Below are 20,639 nucleotides of genomic sequence, written 5' to 3' on the forward strand. Positions count from 1 at the left end.
GGGTACTTTTGGTCCGAATTGGGTGGTGTAGGTTATGTCTAGGGTGCCTAGAATGTGCCTGCCCGTGGTGGAATTGGTGAGTCGTTCGTATTGGCTAATACGCTGTGCTTCAATAAGCTCGTCTATGGTGTTGTGATTGCCGAGGGCGTCCAGTTTCTCGTTAGAGGTGGAGATGGGAAGATGTAGGGCTTGTTTATAGGCTCTCCTGATCATGGTATTGAGTTTGAGCTTGTCAGTTGCATTCAGGCTGAGGTACGGGGCGACATAGCTGATCCTGCTCAGGGCGTAGGTGGTTACCAGGCGTATAAGGTTGTTTTCTTTCATGCCGTGATGTCGATTTGCGATGCGTGCAATGAGGCGAGTGGTTTGGCGTACATGAGTATCTGATTGCTTGAGTATCTCCGTATTCCTGCCGTTTTGTTGGATCCGTAAGCCAAGGATACGGATACTAGGTACAGTAGGTATGCGTTGCTGGTGCACGCGTAGTTCTATCTCGGGCGGATGAGGGTCTGGGCATCGACTTCCCCAATCAGGCTTGTACAGAAGGAGCTCCAATTTCTGTAGGGAGCATGCTAGGCCGCGCGGTTCTACGACATAATTGATGGCTTGCTGCAGCGTGTTCTGGATGTCCCCATCGCTACCTCCTGTGACCCATCATCATCATCATCATCAGCCTGGCTACGCCCACTGCAGGGCAAAGGCTTCTCCCATACTTTTCCAACTACCCCGGTCATGTACTAATTGTGGCCATGTTGTCCCTGCAAACTTCTTAATCTCGTCCGTCCACCTAATTTTATGCCGCCCTCTGCTACGCTTCCCTTCACTTGGAATCCATTCCGTAACTCTTAATGACCATCGGTTATCTTCCCTCCTCATTACATGTCCTGCCCATGCCCATTTCTTTTTCTTGATTTCAACTAAGATATCATTAACTCGCGTTTGTTCCCTCACCCAATCTGCCCTTTTCTTATCCCTTAACGTTCCACCTATCATTCTTCTTTCCATAGCTCGTTGCGTCGTCCTCAATTTAAGTAGAACCTTTTTTGTAAGCAAGCCTCCAGGTTTCTGCCCCGTACGTGAGTACTGGTAAGACACAGCTGTTATAAACTTTTCTCTTGAGGGATAATGGCAATCTGCTGTTCATATGAGAATGCCTGCCAAACGCACCCCAGCCAGTTCTTATTCTTCTGATTATTTCAGTCTCATGATCCGGATCCGCAGTCACTACCAGTCCTAAGTAGATGTATTCCCTTACCACTTGCAGTGCCTCGCTACCTATTGTAAACTGCTGTTCTCTTCCGAGACTGTTAAACATTACTTTAGTCTTCTGCAGATTAATTTTTAGACCCACTTTTCGGCTTTGCCTCTCCAGGTCAGTGAGCATGCATTGCAGTTGGTCCCCTGAGTTACTAAGCAAGGCAATATCATCAGGGAATCGCAAGTTACTAAGGTATTCTCCATTAACTCTTATCCCCAATTCTTCCCACTCCAGGTCTCTGAATACCTCCTGTAAACATGCTGTGAATAGCATTGGAGAGATCGTATCTCCCTGTCTGACGCCTTTATTTATTGTGATTTTGTTGCTTTCTTTGTGGAGGACTACGGTGGCTGTGGAGCCGCTATAGATACCTTCCAGTATTTTTACATACGGCTCATCTACACCCTGATTCCGTAATGACTTCATGACTGCTGAGGTTTCAAGTGAATCAAACGCTTTTTCGTAATCAATGTCGTAATGGCTATGTACAAGGGTTGGTTGTATTCCACACATTTTTCTATCACCTGATTGATAGTGTGAATATGGTCTATTGTTGTGTAGCCTTTACGGAATCCTGCCTGGTCCTTTGGTTGACGGAAGTCTAAGGTGTTCCTGATTTTATTTGCAATTACCTTAGTAAATACTTTGTAGGCAACGGACAGTAAGCTGATCGGTCTATAATTTTTCAAGTCTTTGGCGTTCCCTTTCTTATGTATTAGGATTATGTTAGCGTTTTCCCAAGCTTCCAGTACGCTCGAAGTCATGAGGCATTGCGTATACAGGGTGGCCAGTTTCTCTAGAACAATCTGCCCACCATCCCTCAACAAATCTGCTGTTACCTGATCCTCGACCTCTGCTGCTTGTATAGGCGCGTCCAGGTGGTCGTTAGCGGGGCCAGTGTATGCTGGAGCGGGTGTAGGAAGTTGAGGTCCTACGTATCGATCTATCGGCTCTTGAAGAACTTGTGCGTCCGTGCCCGGATGGGTGTGAATGCTTTTTGCAAGTTGTGCTGTTGTGTGTTCTTGCTTTTGGCCGGATCGAGAAGGCAACGGAGCATATTCCACGTTTTGGGCAGGTTTGGTTGCCACTCCATGCTGTCGCATGTGCTGTGCCAATTTTGACGAGTAAGTTGTTGTGCATAGTTTTCGATGTCAAGGGTGAGAGTGCTAATACGTTTCCTGAGCATTCGGTTGAGCTTGTTGTTTTTGTATCTGCGTTGCAGACTGGCGGGGGCTTCCCACATATGCAGTAACTTAATAATAATAATAATAATAATAATAATAATAATAACCTTTATTTATTTCCATCAACGTGATGGGGGAGGTAAGGGAAAAAAAGCTGTAACAGACAGCTTTACTAGTTCCCGCCCCCCCAAAGGAAAAAAAAAACACTCCATAAAGGCAGACAGTTCAGCTATCGACAGCAAAAAACATTTTTTGATTGTACAAAAATAATACGTAGAACTACAAGCATCTTTGTGGCGTATAAATATGCACATTCCCAAACATGTGAACATGTAACTGTAGTAATGACATTATGTTTACAGGACACTGTTGGAAGACATATGTAAACAGCGTACACACAACAACGGCTTATTAATATCTGCATAATGGTATATCATGAACATTCGTCACTACATTTCACAATGAAAAAAGAAAGTTCAGGAAGCACGTCAGAAGACAAAAAGAAATTTGATATGCATACCAATTATACATACGAGAACAATGTTCAGGGAAATACAACTGAGGCAGAAAAGAACAATTTTAATTGCTGTTTTGATGTATGTTCTATTTGTATCGCGTGTCTGTGACAAAAATTTAATAATTCTGGCAGTTTTCTTTTCATCATTTGCTGTCCATAGGTAGTTCAACACGTTTCTACGTTCCAAAGTTCCCTACTACGTGTATCGTATAAAGGAGCTTTCTTAGACAGAGAAGCTAAAGCTGAGAGAAAGTTTATGTTTTCTTTCACATCCTTTTTATATGTTAAACACAGACGGTATGGATACATTTGAGTAATTCTCATAATTTCCAGCTTTTCAAACAAAGGCTGAGACGGATGATCTCGAGGAACACCGAGAACATGTCGCAACATTCTTTTTTGCATTGTAAGAATTTTACGTAAATTTGTAACAGCCGTAGTTCCCCAAACTAAATGTGCATAATTAATATGAGAGTGAAATAATGTATTGTAAAGAATAACCTTGACCTGCACAGGCAGTATCTCTTTATTAATGTACGTAGCTCCTACGACACTTGAAATCTTAGAAACAACATGTTCCACGTGGTCTTCCCACGTTAAGTTCTCGTTGAACACAACGCCAAGAGTTTTGAATGCGCGGAGTATTTCTATTTTTGAATCGCCCAACAAAAGATCTGTATTTATAAAAACGCTCTTATTCCTTGGACGGAAAAGTATGGCTTTCGTCTTGGCCGTGTTTATTTTTAATGCATTAGCACTTGACCACTCAGTCAAACGCGATAGAGAGCTATTTGCTTCAGAAATTAAGTCATTCGGACATGCAGCTGAGAAAAGCATAGTCGTGTCATCGGGATAAATGATATGTTTAACGTTCGGATTAATACATATAATGTCGTTCAAATAGATATTAAATAAAAGTGGTCCAAGGATACTTCCCTGAGGTACTCCTGATGTTATTGTTTTTTTATCGGAAGAGAAACCATTGAGGTAGACATACTGTTGTCGATTTTCTAAATAAGATGCTAAAAGTGCTAGTGCATTACCACGGATTCCATATGTATCTAACTTTTTGAGTAAGATTGAATGTGTAAGAAAATCGAACGCTTTTGTGAAGTCTACAAAAACACCCAAGGCTACTTCTTTTTTTTCGAAGGCGTTTAAAATAAATTCTTTCTGCTCCAGCAAAGCCTGTTCCGTCGACCTGTGTTTACGGAAGCCAAATTGTGACTGGGAAAGTATACCATATTTATCGCAGAAATTCATCATTTTGGCGTAAATTACTTTTTCCAACCCTTTAGAAAAAATAGGGAGTATGGACACGGGTCTGTAGTTTCCGATGTCAGTCTTATCGCCTTTTTTATAGAGCACTGTCACCCTAGCAACCTGCAATCGTTTTGGAAACACTCCCTGTAAAAAACACAGATTAAATATGTGCGTTAGGCACGGTGAAATTAGTTCTATTACATGTTTGACAGGTGCAACTTTTATACCGTCTGCGTCGCTGCTTTTACTGTTATTTAGTCCTCGGAACGCCGAAATAACATCAGGCTCTATTACAGGACTAAAAAAAAGGGATTTCTGGTTTTTAGTTCTAATATAATCGAGTGCTCCTTCAGTCGGACGTTCTACTTCAATATCAACAAAGTATTTGTTAAATTCTTCCGCTAAACGAGCGCCTGTGATCTCTTCATTGTTACGTTCAATCTTTGTAACAAAGCTAAAGTTTTTGTGGCGATTTAGAACTGTATTTAGTTTTTCCCATATTTCGTTTGTCTTTCCTGCAGAACTCTGAAAGAAATTGCAAATGTAGTCATTCCTGGCACCCCTAATCTCCTTCGTTAATTTATTGCGGAATACTTTAAACGTCTTTAGTATATCTGGGTCGCGTGTAGCCATGAATTTTGCACACAATTTATCTCTAATGTCAATCTTTCTGAGAAGTTCTTTCGTAATCTATGGCTTACGTATCTTCTTTGGCTTCGAAAAGACTTTTTTGGGAAAACATTTATTGTATACATCTAAAAACAGACTCAGAAAGATATTAAATGCACTTTCAGCATCTGTCTCGTTCAGCACAATACGCCAATCTACACGAGAAATTTGTCATTTGAAAATTTCCATATTCGTTGACGAAAAGTCTTGAAAGTATTGCTGTGTGGGTTTCGTTTTACGCATATGCTTATCTAAACACATATATATAGCGAAGTGATCACTTATATGTGTGTACATAATTCCAGCCTTCATATTAGATGCATGCAAGTTGGTTATAAACATATCAAGCAACGAAGAAGATGTGGGAGTAATTCTGGTAGGCTTATTAATTACATTCATACATCCATAGGCTTTAATTAATTGCTCAAATTCCCATTTTGCGGGCAGATCTCCAAGCATATTAATGTTAAAATCTCCACCGATGATTACAGATAGCCTATTTTCATTTGCAAAAGTAAACAAAGAATCTAGACATACTAAGAAGTTTTGCACATTTCCGCTCGGAGGCCGGTATATTACGCCTAATAGTTTTTTGTCGACAGTCAAACATAAAATTTCATAGTCTTCATGAACGCAAGAAAAATTCGGCACTTGGTCACAGACAAGATGGTTCTTCACCATCATTGCCACACCTCCTCCACGAGAGGTAGTTCGGTTTACCAAATAGGTGTTGTAGGAGGGTAAGCACAATGCATTAGCTTCTTCTGTGTACCAGGTCTCCGTAAGCATAATGATGTCAAAAGCAAAATCAAGCTTGCTGAACAAAATTTCGAACTGAGCGGATTTTTTCTTAGCTGACTGGGCATTGAGGTGAAATAGCTTAAGTGAACTGTCATAGTCCAGACCACAAACATCTTTAAATTCGCATGGTGTAATGTAATCTTTGTATGAAGCCATAATAGGGAAAAGAAAAAAAAAAGTAACTTAAGTCTATTTAATCTTGGCTAAGTCCTCCTTGCATTTTACATGATGTACTGTTGTTCCATCTTTCTGGCGGACGAAAACTTTGCCGTTACGATGCCAGGCGTATTTGAAATCGTGCACTTTAGCCCATTGCCTGGTTACCTCAAGCAATACCCTGCTGTGTTTCGTCAAATTTTCCTGAATGTAGGAGCCCATTTTTGACTGATTGAGTTCTGTTTTTTTTTCGTAAAAACTGAGCCTTCAAATCCTGTCTTGTAAAATGTGCTATGATACCTGGTATCTTATCTTTAGGTGCTGGAAATCTGTGCAAAGCGACAATGTCGTATTTAGTTATTTCTGGAATGTGAAGCACGGCTGCCACTTCATTGATTTTCGACAATAAGTCTTCGTTTTCACTGACGGGTATGCCATGGAACTCGAGATTTAGTTTTCTGCTTTGCCATTCAAGGTTGTTTAGATCTTGAGTTATCTGTCGTTTTTCAGTTGCGCGGTCTTGAGATTCAATTGATTCGACTCGTTTTTTTAGCTGCGATATTTCTTTGTCATGATTGCGCATGTGTACCAGAACTTCGTCATATTTGTCTGACATCACTTCCACTGCGTGCTCAATTTTTTCTACTGTGTCCTTTAATGTCATGAGGCTTTCTAGTTTTGCATGAATACCTTGAAGCCCACTCGCTATGTCTGCATCTTGTTCTTTTTTTGTTTTGTTGCTTTGGCTACCTCTCGGCTTAGCTATCTTACATGTTTGGCAAAGCCAACCCTTCCGCCATGCTTCGCTTTTTGATTTGTAAGTTGATTCACCTACCCCTGAGCAGTTACCGAAATGGTACATGAAGGAACATTCTCCGCACACCATCCCTTTTTCACAACTTTCCTTACAACCAGGACATGCATCGTCGTCTGAAAGTGGCATGTTTGCAAGGAAAACAAACCCACATAAAAAGAAGAGCAGGAATACTACAATGGCAGCAGCAGTGGCGACAAGAACAAGAGGCAACTAAGTACAACCTACAGAAAACTAACTGGATTCCAACTAACCTGCAATTTGCAGAACAGAGGTTTAGCGCTTGTCGACACGCCGCTACTGCTGCCAAGAATGGTAGGACATCGCCTCCGGTGCTCTTCTTATACTTGGTAGCGTCCAATGCTGGGCGTCGCTTCTGTCGGTGCTGGCTTAGCACGTGTCCTGGTTGAACATGACGATAGTGCAGCAGATAGCAGGCTTTTCCCAGTCCGATGATGCCGTCATTGGAAATCGGCGGCTTGCTCTGGTGTTCTGTCGTGCTTCAACGATGCTCCGTAGATGCCTGCAATTTGCAGAACAGAGGTTTAGCGCTTGTCGACACGCCGCTACTGCTGCTATCTGCCTCCTGAAGATTGGCTTCCTCAGGCACCAATTTAGTGGCTTCGCTCGCGTCTTGCAGCAAAGATGCGACCCACGGAGGAAGGAAACATCACGGAGGAAAGTTTCCTTCCTCCGTGATGCGACCCAATCTTCGAAAGGGGTTTGGGTATCGGAGAAAGAGGTGAGAGCTCTGGCCTGCTGGAAAGCGTCCCAGTTGGTTATGCGGAGTTTACGGCCCTTAGGCTTTGGCGGGCCCGCTCGAACTGTTGTTTGGATTAAATAGTGGTCGCTGCCCAAGTTTTCTTGCGTGTTGATCCAGTCTGCTTGTGGAATTCGTTTTGCGAATGCCAAGTCCGGAGTAGTGTCTCTGCTAACGCTGTTTCCCATATGAGTGGGGCAAGTTGGATCCGTGACAAGAGTAAGACGTAGATTCTGTCCGTCAAGCCATAGTTGTCTTCCCTTTCGGCGGTCCACTGGGTATCCCCATGCCACCGCAGGAGCGTTTAGGTCCCCTACAATGAGCAGGGTGCTCCCCTGGCTACTTGATCCGCTTTGGTTAAAAGTCATAGAAACCTATGTTGTTATTTGGGGCTGCTGTACATATTGAGGATGAAGAGGCTCTGTTGCGTGCACCTTGTAGACGGGATGATATCCAGAAAAATGTGGGCTACTGTATCAATGCCTGTGTGATGCTGTATAACCGGAATGTTTCGCTTAACTAGTGTGGTTACTTAGGGCCTGCGGTTATCATCGCAAACTGCGGTGTACGCCGCGTATCCCGACAGCTTAGCCGGTTCTCCAGTATCTTGTAATGCGATAACATCGGGGGAAGTATGTGGTGCGAGAGAGGCAATGCTCTAAGTGTGCTCGTTTGCGCCGGAAGCCCCGGCAGTTCCACTGCCAAATGCAGTAGGTAACACGTTCGGGATTACTCGCAGCCATCTTTGTCGGGACGCGAGTACGGCTTCTTTAGGGGACCTGCTCTGGGGCGGAGTATAGGTATAGGAGCGAGGTGGGAAATGGCAGAACACCACTAGAGGAGAAGGAAGAAGTCCGCTAGGTCGTCCAGTGGTATCTTTGAGGCAAGACAACCAGCAAAGCGCATGTTTTCTTCCCTCAAAAAGCCTAAAACGTGCGACCGAACAAGTATAGTCTAAACTTGCCGACAGCCCAAGCTAGTGCTAGGCACTCACGCTCAGTGATCGAAAATTTGCACTCTGAAGAGGAAAGAAAGCGACTGGCATAGGCATGGACGCGGTGTCGTCCTTATTGCTGGACAAGAACAGCGGTGATGCCATGTCCACTGGCGTCGGTGCGGAGTTCAGTGGGGGCTGAGGGGTCAAAATGGGCCAAGATGGGTGGTGATGTAAGTAAAGTCGTGAGCGTGTGAAATGCGGTGACCCGCTGTGGTTACGCAGTGGCTATGGTGTTGAGCTGCTGAGCACGAGGTCGCAGGATCGAATCCCGGCCACGGCGGTCGCATTTCGATGGGGGCGAAATGCGAAAACACCCGTGTGCTTAGATTTAGGTGCACGTTAAAGAACCCCAGGTGGTCGAAATCTCCGGAGTCCTCCACTACGGCGTGCCTCATAATCAGAAAGTGGTTTTGGCACGTAAAACCCCATATTTTTTTTGTTTTTTTTTTAACGCGGTGGCCTAGCTGTTAGGACCCCACAAAAAGACGTGTCCTTCTTCAAAAGTTGCGTGAGTGGACGGGCAACGTTGGCGAAGTTCTTGACAAAACGTCGAAAATAGGAGCGCATGCCGGCAAAGCTCCGTACGTCTTTAGTAGAACGTGGCACAGGGAAGTCTTTGACAACGCGAATTTTTTCTGGATCAGCCTGCGCGCCTTCAACCCTCACAAGGGGGCCAAGCACAGTGATTTCGCGACGGCCAAAATGGCATTTGGCACAGTTGGGCTAAAGGCCTGCTTGCCGGAAAATTTCAAGAACTGCCGACAAGCGGCTAAGGCGGCTTTCAAATGTCGGTGGGAAAACATCGCCAAGGTAACAGAGGCATGATGACCATTTCTATCCACGAAGGAGGCAGTCCATCATTCTTTCAAATGTGGCTGGGGCATTACACAGTCCAAAGGACATTACCTTAAACTGGTAAATCCCATCGGGCGTAACAAATGCGGCCTTTCAACAGTCTTATCATCGACGGATATCTGCCAGTATCCTGACAAATAGAAGTAGGCAGAGCCGTGTAGACAGTCGAGAGCGTCATCCATCCGCGGCAGATGGTATGGTAGACGTCCTTCCGCGTTACTTTGTTTAAGCGGCGGTAGTCCACGCAGAAGCGCCAGCTGCCATCTCGACTAGGACGACCGGTGATGCACATGTGGACTGCATGAAGGTTAAATGATATCCTTGGTAAGCACCTTGTTGACTTCACGCTGTATCACTTCTAGCTCGGCATAAGACACGCGATAAGGACGTCGTCTGATTGGGCTGGCGTCCCTAGTAATGATCTTATGAGTGACCACAGATGTCTGTCCCAAAGGACGGTCATTAAAGTCGAAGATGTCGCGGTAGGACTTCAATATCCGCCGCATATCGGCTGTCTGAGCAGCAAGGTCAGAGGTTATCATCTTGTCAATATCACCGTCGACGAGATTGTGCGAGAAAGGGGAAGGGGTAAAGGACAAAGAAGCGTGGTAGCACGGTAGGTCTAGCTGAAGCAAGCCGGTCCCACAGTCAATAAGGGCAGAATGGGCAGACAGAAAATCCATACCGAGGATGAGTTCATGGGAGCGTTTCTCGAGCACGGTAAGTAGTACGCTTGTGGATCGGTCAGAAACACTTATTCGAGCGGAGTACATCCCTAGCAAGGGAAACGTTCCGCCATCGGCGATGCGAATGAACGGTACTGTGGGTGATGTTAGAACCTTCTTAAGGCGGCGACGAAGCTCCGAATTCATCACTGAAATCTGAGCCCCAGTATCCACTAGAGCAACATTTGCGCCATCCAGTTTAACGTCTATCAGGTTCCTTCTGGTCTGCAGTGTGGTCAAAGGATTTGGCAGGAGAGTCGTCGACGCAGCATCATCCCTGGGAGCTGCGTCGTCTAGTTTTCCAGAGGGAGTCATTCAATCGGCGACGTAGGGCGGCGGAATTGGGGCGAGCGAGATGATTGGCGACGAGACAACGGTGAATGGGACTGGTAACCACGTGGGGATGGTGAACGACGATACGGCATGGAACGAGCGTCGTCGTCGGTGGTTTGAGGAGGCTCGCGGTAGGGCTGAAATCGGCCATGATCCATGGTGGGGCGGCGGTTGTATCCATGGGGCGCCCGATGCCAATACCACCGGCTGTTACAATGGCGGGACATGTGTCCAAAACGACGGCAGTTGAAGCAAATAGGACGGTCATCAGCAGTCCTCCACTTGGCTGGATTGCGAGTACGGAACGGCGGCCTCTGACCTTGGGCGTGCGAAAGTGAAGGACGGCGGTTGATCGGAGCTGCGTCGCACACAGAGTCCAGGCCACCATTGGAGAGCTCCTGATGAACGACAGCTTGGACAAGTGGCACCATCTGGAAGCTATGGTCACAGGTGCGGCCGCACTTACAAGCAGGAGACAGTGTCAAGTTCATGTCGGATGATCTTATTCAGGTGTTCTACGGTGAGCGGCGCCGACGGCTTAGGTAGTACATCTTCGCAAGACCCCGTTGTTGCCGTGTTCGGAAGTTTAAAAAAAAAGATTAAATTGTTGGGTTTTACGTGCCAAAACCACTTTCTGATTATGAGGCACGTGGTAGTGGAGCGACTCCGGAAATTTTGACCACCTGTGGTACTTTAACGTGCACCTAAAACTAAGTACACGGGTGTTCTCGCATTTCACCCCCATCGAAATGCGGCCGCCGTGGCCGGGATTCGATCCCGCGACCTCGTGCTCAGCAGCCCAACACCATAGCCACTGAGCGACCGCGGTGGGTGTTGTTCGGAAGTCGAGCGAAATACAGGGCAATGCGTCGACTTTTGGCGGCCTCAAAGCGCTTGCACTCTTGGATGATGGCATCGACAGTATCACAGTCTTTGCAGATTAGCAGATTCAAGGCATCATCTGCTATGCCCTTTAACACGTGGCCCACTTTCTCAGACTCCGTCATGACGTCGTCGGCTTTGCGGCAAAGGGCAAGCACGTCCTGTATATAAGTCAGGTAGGTACATCTGCACACAAGATGCCAGCTCCGTCTTTGCTGCTGCCCTCTACCTGCAGACTTGCTGAACAAGGGACAAGGAATGCATGACTGTTTGAACGGAAAAAGGCTGTAGCGTCCCTAATCGTTTTCTGGATAGAACAAACATACATTAGCCGAGAAGTCTTCACTTATCCGGAAATCAGACTCCATCAACTTACATGTATTTTGCAAGATGCAGACTTTATCATGATAATCAAGAAATCTTATAATGACAAGATGGGATCTGTCTATTTTAAGTTTTCCAAGCCTGTGACATCTTTCATTATTTGGACAGTCAACCTGCAGTTTATCAGAGAAAAAGTGGGAAAAATTATTCAATAATACTTCATTGCCTTCATCTGCAGTTTCACTAAGTCCATGCAAAACAATGCTCCTTTACGTAAACGATTATCCAGGTCTTGATTCCTTGTGACAAGCAAATTGACTTTTTTGCTGAGGGAGCTAATTTCGGAAACACCATCTTGGTTGTCAGCATGTCTGTCAGAATCACTAGAGAGTGATTCAAGATTGCCCTTTTTAGTGTGAAGTCAGCCTAACCTTGCACCAAACGCTTGGTGTAAACCCTTAATTTCTTCTATATCCTGCGCAATTTTTTTTTTTGCCAGCAAGTATTTTTAATAACAACTTAGAGACGTTCCGATGCTCACTTATACCGAAAGATGCATCGATAGTTGTGTTACCTATGGTACCCATTGAAGGGCTGTTGGTGCAGGCGGTAGGCCCTCAGCCAGTATCAGTTTCAGCCATCTTTTTTTTTTTATATCAGGGCTCAGGTTTCCTTCGATGTCCCCACAAAGCAAAATACTCTTAAAGCAAAACACTGGGCAACAAAAAAAGTACCACAATGCGTAAAAAATAAAGATTTTCCTGTGTGAGCGAGAAAACAGCAGCAAAAATCTATTATCGAAACGTATTCCATACACATTGTTAACGTAACGTACCTGCATAAGAAAAAGGCATGGCTTGTACATAGCTGTAATGCTCCCACTATCTCACTTACTGAAGGACCAGCATGTCAGGCATCCTTTTCTATCTCTGGCTGCCAACGTACAGCAACTTGGCTTCGCGATGTTTGGCCAGTCCAGTGAGACGCCACTTGAGTGCTTGGCACGTGTCAGGAATGCCAGACCACGACATCGCTACAGTTGAAAATATGAACATCCAGTAAGTCGACGGTGGCAGTCGTCACTGCGCAGATACGAATCCATCGTGGTTGAGCCTACGCAGAAACGCTGTGACACGAAAGTGAAGGATCCAACATCGAGGTTGGCTCACCCCAAAATTTCAAGTTTGCCCACGCCTGAATTTCAAGTTGGCCCAACCCCAAATTTAAGCTCGTCAAACGCCAAATTTCAGTTTGCTCACCACTAAATGTTAAATTGCCCCCCACCCCCAATTTAAGTTGGCCCACCCCCAGATTTACATCTGTCCATTACCGAATTTCAAGTTGGGCCAGCCATGAATTCAAGTTGGCCCACAATGAAATTAAAGTTGGCCAACCCCTAGTATAGGTTTCCCCATGTATTTCTTTTGGAGCACTATGCATCCCTATGGGAATTCTCTCTGATCATTTCTTTTTGTTTCAATTGTTCCGTATCACCTATGGAACTTCCAATAATTTACATTTACACTATTAAAACAATTAGCTGTCGCAACTTCGCAAACTATGCATTTTGGTGCAGACACAAGGCATTACACTTCTCGCGTGACAGGCTGGGGTACTCGCCAAAGAATGCTTATGCATTAAAAATGTACCATTAGGCGACGCTTTGATACAAGCAAAATAAAAGGGGCGCCTTACCTTACAAACACCGTTCTTTGTCGGACCAAAGTTCTTTTAACTAATGTTGTCCAGTCACTGCTTCTTGTGCATGCCGTCATGCTTTCCATGTGATCTCGTAAGAACTGTAATCATCTTCAGGGTTCTTGCTGCAGTTATATGCGCTACAGCACGAACCAGCACTAGCACAACACCGCAGGAAACACAGCGCAAAATGTTTGCTGCACTGAGCCAAGGAGAAAAATGGTGCCAAAGAAAAACTTAAGCAAAACGCAAGACCCGCATGTTTCCAAAGGCAATGGCAGGGAGATCAATCTGCAGAAAGATGGGTGCAAAACCGTTTCCCGCAGAAGGAAGGCGCAAGGGGCGAGGAGGTCGCGTGGCGGCGGCAGAGTGGCGGCACTTTCAATTATCAAAGGACTTTAGACGGCGCATTCCTCTGGTGCCATCTCGTAGCGGTTGTCGCAAGTATTGTGCAGCACTGCGCTCTTTTTCTCCTGCTGCGCTTGGCGTTCGCTTTCATCTTTCGCTCTGCTCGTTCACTCACTTATGCCGAGGGACAATGCAGACGCTCGCCGCAGGAACGGGCACCCTAAGAGCTGCACTCTAAAAGATTTTGCACTTGCCGCTGCACTGCTCTCACTCCTATTTCACAAAAAGATTGCATTTTGGAGTCTACGTGCATTAGTATAACAGTTAGCACAATTAATAGCCTGCTTGTTAAGAAAAAAAAAGCTAAGTTGCTTTCGTTTATGAGAGGATGCAAGCTGCTGCCTGGGGGGAAGGGGAGATGGCAATAGCATAAACTCATGTCGCTGCCTGCCAGCAGCTACAGAAAGGAGTTGTTGAGGCAGGCTTGCCACGTGTTATTAAGGTGTCAGTTAAGTTTGTCCATAAATGATAATTATTCTCGGGGTCAAAATGTTCTTTCTTTATTAAAGGGACACTAAAGGTTACTATGAAGTCAAGTTAAAGTGATAAAGCAATGCTCTAGAACGTCTAAGGCGTCAATATAATTGTGAACAGAGCTTTAGTAACTGAGAAATTGAGGTAAATGCATGACACGATTTGAGACCCTCCAGCGACATTCCGGTACTAGCCCAATGACGAAGGCAGTCCTCATCATAAATTATGTCACTAGTACTCAACCACTTGTATTAGAAAGATCATTTCATTAGGTTATAAGACGGAATAAAATGCTACTTGTCTACTTCTCTTCATTTCTAAGAAAAAATAACATGTTGACGTTACCCTTGAGTAGTATGGGTGGTCGAAAGGTTTCGTTTTCGCTAGACTCTGCGCCGTGCGCGCTTTGGAGTTTCAGTTGTTTCGTTATTGCGTCGTGCTGCGCTAGTTCTGCTGGCTCGCAAAACTTGCATTTGGAACAAGCAGCGAGAATGCTACGTCCATGTGATGTCGTGGGATGCGCGAACGATCTGCGGAACTTGGTCAAGGGCAGTTGCAGCGGCGAATCTAACGTTACTTATCACTGTTTTCCAACGAGCGAACCTCTCCGTTCGAAGTGGTTAAGTGCCGTACCTCTGCCACAGCGTGTTGGCAAAGAGCCGAAAAATCGCATAGTGTGCTCGCTGCACTTTTGTCCAGAGGATTGCGAGTTCAACCCCGACTTACTGAAGTCGTGCGGAATGCCTTTCAAAGCAATGCTTTCCCGTAGCGCTGTTCCGTCAGTCTTGCCTGCATTCTCCGAAGCGCAAGAACAACTGCAGGTCGAAGACGGGGCGGTGAGTGTGGTATTTGGTTTTCACGAAGGAAAAGCTACAAATGTACAGCCATGACATACAGTTGCCGTCGTAGTACTACGCAACGACGCCGCCAGCGCGAGCCCTCAGCAGCAGGTCACGTTCATCAGTGCTTAAATCGCTGAAGTCGAGCTCAGCATCGCGAGCCAATGTGTCGTTGTCAGGGTCGTCCATTGCAACGAGCGTCAAAGTTGGCGTCATAAAATAAAGAACGAGCTTATCGTCACGCGCTTTCCCTTCCGCTAGCCAACATAGTTCCGTTTTCGCGCTGCTGTAGGCTTTGCATTGGCTCTGTTTCTGGCCGCGCATTGGCGTTTAGCGCAGAAAAGCCGTAGCGCCGTCTGCGGGCGCAGTTTTACTCACCGATGGTGCAACGTCACTACGAGACCATGACGTCGCTACTCCTCAATAGGAGGGCGGGCGATTTTAACTGCCCTAGAGGTACGCGGACACTTCAGAACGCATTTTCTCTTAAAATAAGTCTTTTCTTCGCATAAAACAAGCGTTTCGAGGTTTCTGGGATGGTATTTCAACAGTTCATGTTGACTTTATATTAACCTTTAGTGACCCTTTAAGTTTGGCAAGCATGTCCCTGATAACATGCCACAACAGTGCTAAATTACCGGAGCAGTGGCAGCATGTTATGCACTTCAAAGCAAGTGCAGGCAAGCCAATCAGATGCTCCACTTTGCACATGCTTTGAGGAGAAATCAGAGCCTGCAGAGAAAAGAAAGATGTTATAGTAGCACCAATTTGCAATGATTTGTGGAGGGCTAGAATCTGCCATTGCAAGCATTGAAATGCTATGTGCGACAGTGTGAAGCCAGACAAGAGACTACAGTCTAGCATTGCAAACGTTGGCACATCATGCACGATTGTGAAAATGCAGATGTAAAAACACTTGTTAAAAAGGAATATCAACGATTGAGCAGCCTCCGCACATCCTGAATGACACAAAGGCATTGTGAAGTGTTTGCATAGACATATTTATCTGACGAAACACAGTTTCCCCTGCATTGTCTTCATCACAGCTCATTCACTTTTACAGAAGGAACTGCGCTGGGTCACTGGCCACCCGTTCCTCCTCGCCAGGAAAGAAGAGGCGGCAGGTGTTGATGTGCACTTGTTTAGCCAGGGCATCAGGGTCTTCCCCACGGATACCTGCCAAGACTTCCAGCACTTGCCTGCACATAACATCATCGACCATTATTTTCCTACTCATGCACCGTTTCATAAATATGCTATGGCTTGGTGAGTGTTGTGTGTTTTGTGTATCCTGTGTATCCCTGTTGCGACCTGTGCCTATTTCATTTTTCACCATACCCACTTAGAATAGCGTCCTACATGCTAGGCGTGCCACACGGCAAACCTCTCCAGAATTCATTGGAGCCCTTTCTATGTACGTATGTACATATGTACTGGTACCTGTACATATAAAACTGGCAGCTCTCTACTGTATACATAGAAAACAGGAAGAATGCAAACATTATACTAATCCACAAAAAGGGCAACATTAAAAATTGAAAAATTATAGGCCCATTAGCTTACTTCTAGTATTATATAAAATATTCACCAAGATAATCTCCAATAGAATAAGGGCAACACTGGAGTTTAGTCAACCAAGGGAACAGGCTGGCTTCAGGAAGGGATACTCTACAATGTATTACATCCATGTCATTAATCAGGTAATTGAGAAATTCACAGAATACAACCATCGTCTATATATGGCTTTCATAGATTACAAAAAGGCATTTGATTCAGTAGAGATACCAGCAGTAATACAGGCATTATGTAATCAAGCAGTACCGACCGCTGATGTAAATATCTTCAAAAATATCTACACATATTCCACAGCTACCTTAATTCTAGACAAGAAAAGTAGGAAGATAATTATAAAGAAAGGGGTCAGACAAGGAGATACAATCTCTCCAATGCTATTCACTGCGTGCTTGGAAGAAGTCTTCAATCTATTAAACTGGGAAGGCTTAGGAGTAAGGATCGACGGCAAATATCTCAGCAACCTTCAGTTTGCCAAGGACATGGTTCTATTTAGCAACACTGCAGACAAGTCACAACAAATGATTGAGGACCTTAACAGAGAGAGTGTAAGAGTGGAGTTGAAGAATAATATGCAGAAGAGAAAGATAATGAATAGCCGGGCAAAGGAACAGGAGTTCAGGATCGCCAGTTAGCCTCTAGAGTCTGTGAAGGAGTATGTTTACCTAGGTCAATTAATCGCAGGTAACCCTGATCATGAGAAGGAAATTCATACAAGAATAAAAATTGGTTGGATTGCATACGGCTGCATACATTGTCAGCTTCAAACTAGAACCTTACCATTATCATTGAAAAGGGAGGTGTACAATCAGCGCATTTTACTGGTGCTGAGATATGCATGGGGCAGAAACTTGGACAAAGACGCTAAAGAACGAGGACCATGCGAAGAGCGACGGAACGAAGAATGCTAGGCATAATGTTGAGACAGAAAGAGAGCGGTTTGGATCAGAAAGCAAACGGGTATAGACGATATCCTAATTGACATCAAGAGAAAAAGAATGGTTTTGGGCAGGTCATGTAATGCGTAGGGTAGATAACTGGTGGACCATTAGGGTTACAGAATGGGTGCCGAGAGAACGGAAGCGCAGTCAAGACTAGGTGGGGCAATGAAATTAGGAAATTCGTGGGCGCTAGTTGGAATCGGTTGGCGCAGAATAGCGGTAATTTGAAATTGCATGTATGTATACATACATACATACATACATACATACATACATACATACATACATACATACATACATACATACATACATACATACATACATACATACATACATAGATATTCATATATGTTACGGCACAGTGACATTATCCTGAAACAACACTAAACACTAAAGGGTTTGCTCATAAACCTGAAACCATAGCCTCAGTTTCATTTTATACTTCTCTTTCCCATTGACTTGTCTGCATCATTGCCTTTAGCCCACAATGTTATATATAAATACTTTAATACAGAAAGTTGGGCTAGTAGGTAACATAATTACAGTAGATGCAACAGCACGAAAAGAGATGACTACTTGCCCACACAATGTACTGAAATCGCAAATGGCTAAACATAGTTGAAAATCCATGATGTCAGGCCGATGTGCCAGGATGAAGTGCCAAAGCTGAGCTTCTGGCACAAAGTTAACATGCGAAATGAAAGTTAGCATTTCCATTTGGTACAAAAGTTTCTGTATTGTTGTTCCAACCATTGCTTGTCAAATGAACGAAAACGGAGCTTTTAAAGATTATGTTCCCATACTAAACTAATATGGTTGTACCTACATATAACAATACTCAAGTGCCTAGAAAATTCCACTGTTATGATCGCGATAATTGTTATAACTGGGCTGCATGAAAAAATCAAAATAGGAGGACGGCAGAGCTGTTGTGAGAAAATTATATGGCGGTGCCCCTCCCCACCACCTTCCTCTATCTGGCTGCTGATTGTGTTCACTCGTTTAACTGCTTCCTGGGTGCTCCGATTGCATGTAACAAGCCACGGCTGTCCGCATTAAAGAATAACAACTGCAAAGAGGGGTCACAGGTGGCAAGCGATATACGAGCACTGCCAAGGCATCGCTTTAGTGGCCCCGAAAAGGGCCTTAAAGAATTTCGAGAAGGCTGCTGCGACAGCCTGTCAGCTTCAGAAATTCAGAAGAAACACTGAGGCGAGATCGCCACAAGCATCTCGCCACGTACTTCTCACTGGCTTGCACGAGAAAACCCCATGTCCGTCAGCCTTGCACGCTTTACGTGAAGTTTGCCTACATCCTTCTCCAAAGCACCCAGGTGCTCCACCTAGTGCAGTGGCAGGTGCCTCACAAAAACTTCGGAGGGACTAAATCGTCTGCCGGCCCTCCTGTGGGGACAATGTTGAGGCAGCCTGCCCTACTGCGTCATCGCTGCCGTCGTTGCCGTCACTGACGCAAACATGTTCGCGATGATTGCCTCATCCATTAGAAGCACTTAGTTTCCAAATCTGTAGCCGTGCACTTTCTTTTCACCGGCAATGCCGTGCATTGCCGATGATCATCGGGCAGATCAGCCATCTTCCGTTTCGGCGGAAAGTCAAACGAGACTGAGAAACCACGTGGCCAGGAACAATTTCGAAGCAAAAAAGACGAACGCGAGCAATTAAGCCGCTGGCAGAACTGCGCTGAATGAGGAGCCAGTAAGCAACATGCGAGCAAGCTGGGAGCAGCGCAGTTGACGCGGTCCATTCGTGTTCGGAGGGGTGCAAGGGCGATGGGAGAGAGGCACATGGAGACGGCTGGAAAATGAGCACGCGGCGGTTGTTGGTGGTGGTGGTAAACTTGAGCAGCGGCCCATCGTGCAGCAGCTCAAATTTCTCATTTTCTTTTTTTATTTTCAAGGATTTCGCATTTCACCACCTTACGGCTCGGACAACCAGCAGCCAGACTTCATCGTTATAACCGATAATGCGGCATCGAGGCATTATAGTAAGTGGGTTATTTCACCATAGAAAACATACAAAAGATGACGGTGCAGCAGCTTCTCACTGTTATAACTGATATATTGTTAAAACCGGTATCATTATATGTAGGTGGGTTCGACTGTATATTTCATTCTGATTTACTGTGAAATACCAAGCATGGGCCCATGTCCCAATAAGTACCCACCCCACACTTTTGGATCATTTCAAAAACAAGTCAGGGACACATCAAGCACCTGTCATACTATTTTAGGCAAAAAACAAACAAAAAAAGAACATGCTATGACACAACAGGCTCCCGATCACCGCGGGAAGTCGGTGCTTCCTCGAATGTGAAGCGACTGACACCAGCAGTGAGTCATAACGGCACAGTCGAAGGGCTGCAGTGTTAAATGGGTCACTAAAGAACAACGTATGAGGGGAAAGGAGCAAGAATGAAGATGCCTTGGAAAGGCCAGCATAAGCAAAAGCCAGCATAAGCTAAACTGTGGAGGCTATGCCCTTGGCGTGAGGTATGTTGGTGTACAAAGATGCGACATCCATAGTGACTAAGTAAACCCCCACCAGTACGGTCAGGTTTGATACCTCCCGAAGGAAGTCATTTGTGTCTTTAATGTACGAGGGGAATGAAGATGGAATGTGCTTAATGAGACTATCAATAAAGCCGGATATTTTCTCAGTCACTTTTCCATTACTGGAAACGATAGGCCGACCGGGATTGTTTATTTTGTGAATTTTGGTTAGTAAGTAGAATTGGCTGGGGCCAGAGCTTCTTGGTATCAATGCTTGGAACGTCTTGCCGGTTATCTGCCCTGCCTTGTGCAGAGTGGTTAGGATGTCCTTTCGTTCGCTTTCAAATTTCTCAGTAGGATTGCTTGGGAGTTCTGTATAAAAGTTAGAGTTGCCCAGTTGACTGAAACCTTTGGCTATGTAAACACTCCGATCAAGTATCACCACTGCAACACGCTTCTCAACTGGCTGAATGACAATTGTCTATCGTCACGTAAGGTTCGCAGCGCCTCCTCTTCCTCTTTTGAAAGGTTACTGCGGATGGGACAATGCCTCTCGTACCTTTTATAATGTCTTCTTGAACCGCACAAATATACATGTCCAAGTATTTATCGCGTGCCTCGCCAGGTGTCCATGATTTTTCGGAGAGTTCAGGTAGCTGA

At 45.1% G+C, this 20,639-nt stretch overlaps 2 protein-coding genes and 1 long non-coding RNA gene across 7 annotated transcripts in view; 1 reads left to right on the forward strand and 2 right to left on the reverse strand.

Annotated features, from left to right (window-relative positions):
- LOC135919564 (uncharacterized) overlaps window positions 1-16,157 on the forward strand; it is an 85,539-nt gene extending 69,382 nt beyond the window's left edge. The window contains exon 5 of the mRNA XM_070523109.1: window positions 16,021-16,157. The gene's annotated coding sequence lies outside the window, so the exon portion shown is untranslated. The remainder of the gene's footprint in view (window positions 1-16,020) is intronic.
- On the reverse strand, window positions 5,434-13,586 carry LOC139048379 (uncharacterized). The gene is made up of 3 exons (XR_011507648.1): window positions 13,234-13,586; window positions 12,433-12,571; window positions 5,434-7,185 (listed from the first exon to the last, which is right to left on the reverse strand). It is a non-coding gene; the product is annotated as an uncharacterized lncRNA (long non-coding RNA).
- LOC135919563 (deoxyribonuclease TATDN1) overlaps window positions 15,942-20,639 on the reverse strand; it is a 69,156-nt gene continuing 64,458 nt past the window's right edge. For all 5 annotated transcript variants that reach the window (XM_065453477.2, XM_065453476.2, XM_065453480.2 and 2 more), the window contains exon 10: window positions 15,942-16,156. In XM_065453477.2, the coding sequence (XP_065309549.2) occupies window positions 16,015-16,156 (142 nt within the window). In that variant the 3' untranslated portion in view covers window positions 15,942-16,014. The remainder of the gene's footprint in view (window positions 16,157-20,639) is intronic.

This window comes from Dermacentor albipictus, chromosome 8 (genome assembly GCF_038994185.2).
Source record: "Dermacentor albipictus isolate Rhodes 1998 colony chromosome 8, USDA_Dalb.pri_finalv2, whole genome shotgun sequence".
NCBI classification, from domain to species: Eukaryota; Metazoa; Arthropoda; class Arachnida; order Ixodida; family Ixodidae; genus Dermacentor; species Dermacentor albipictus.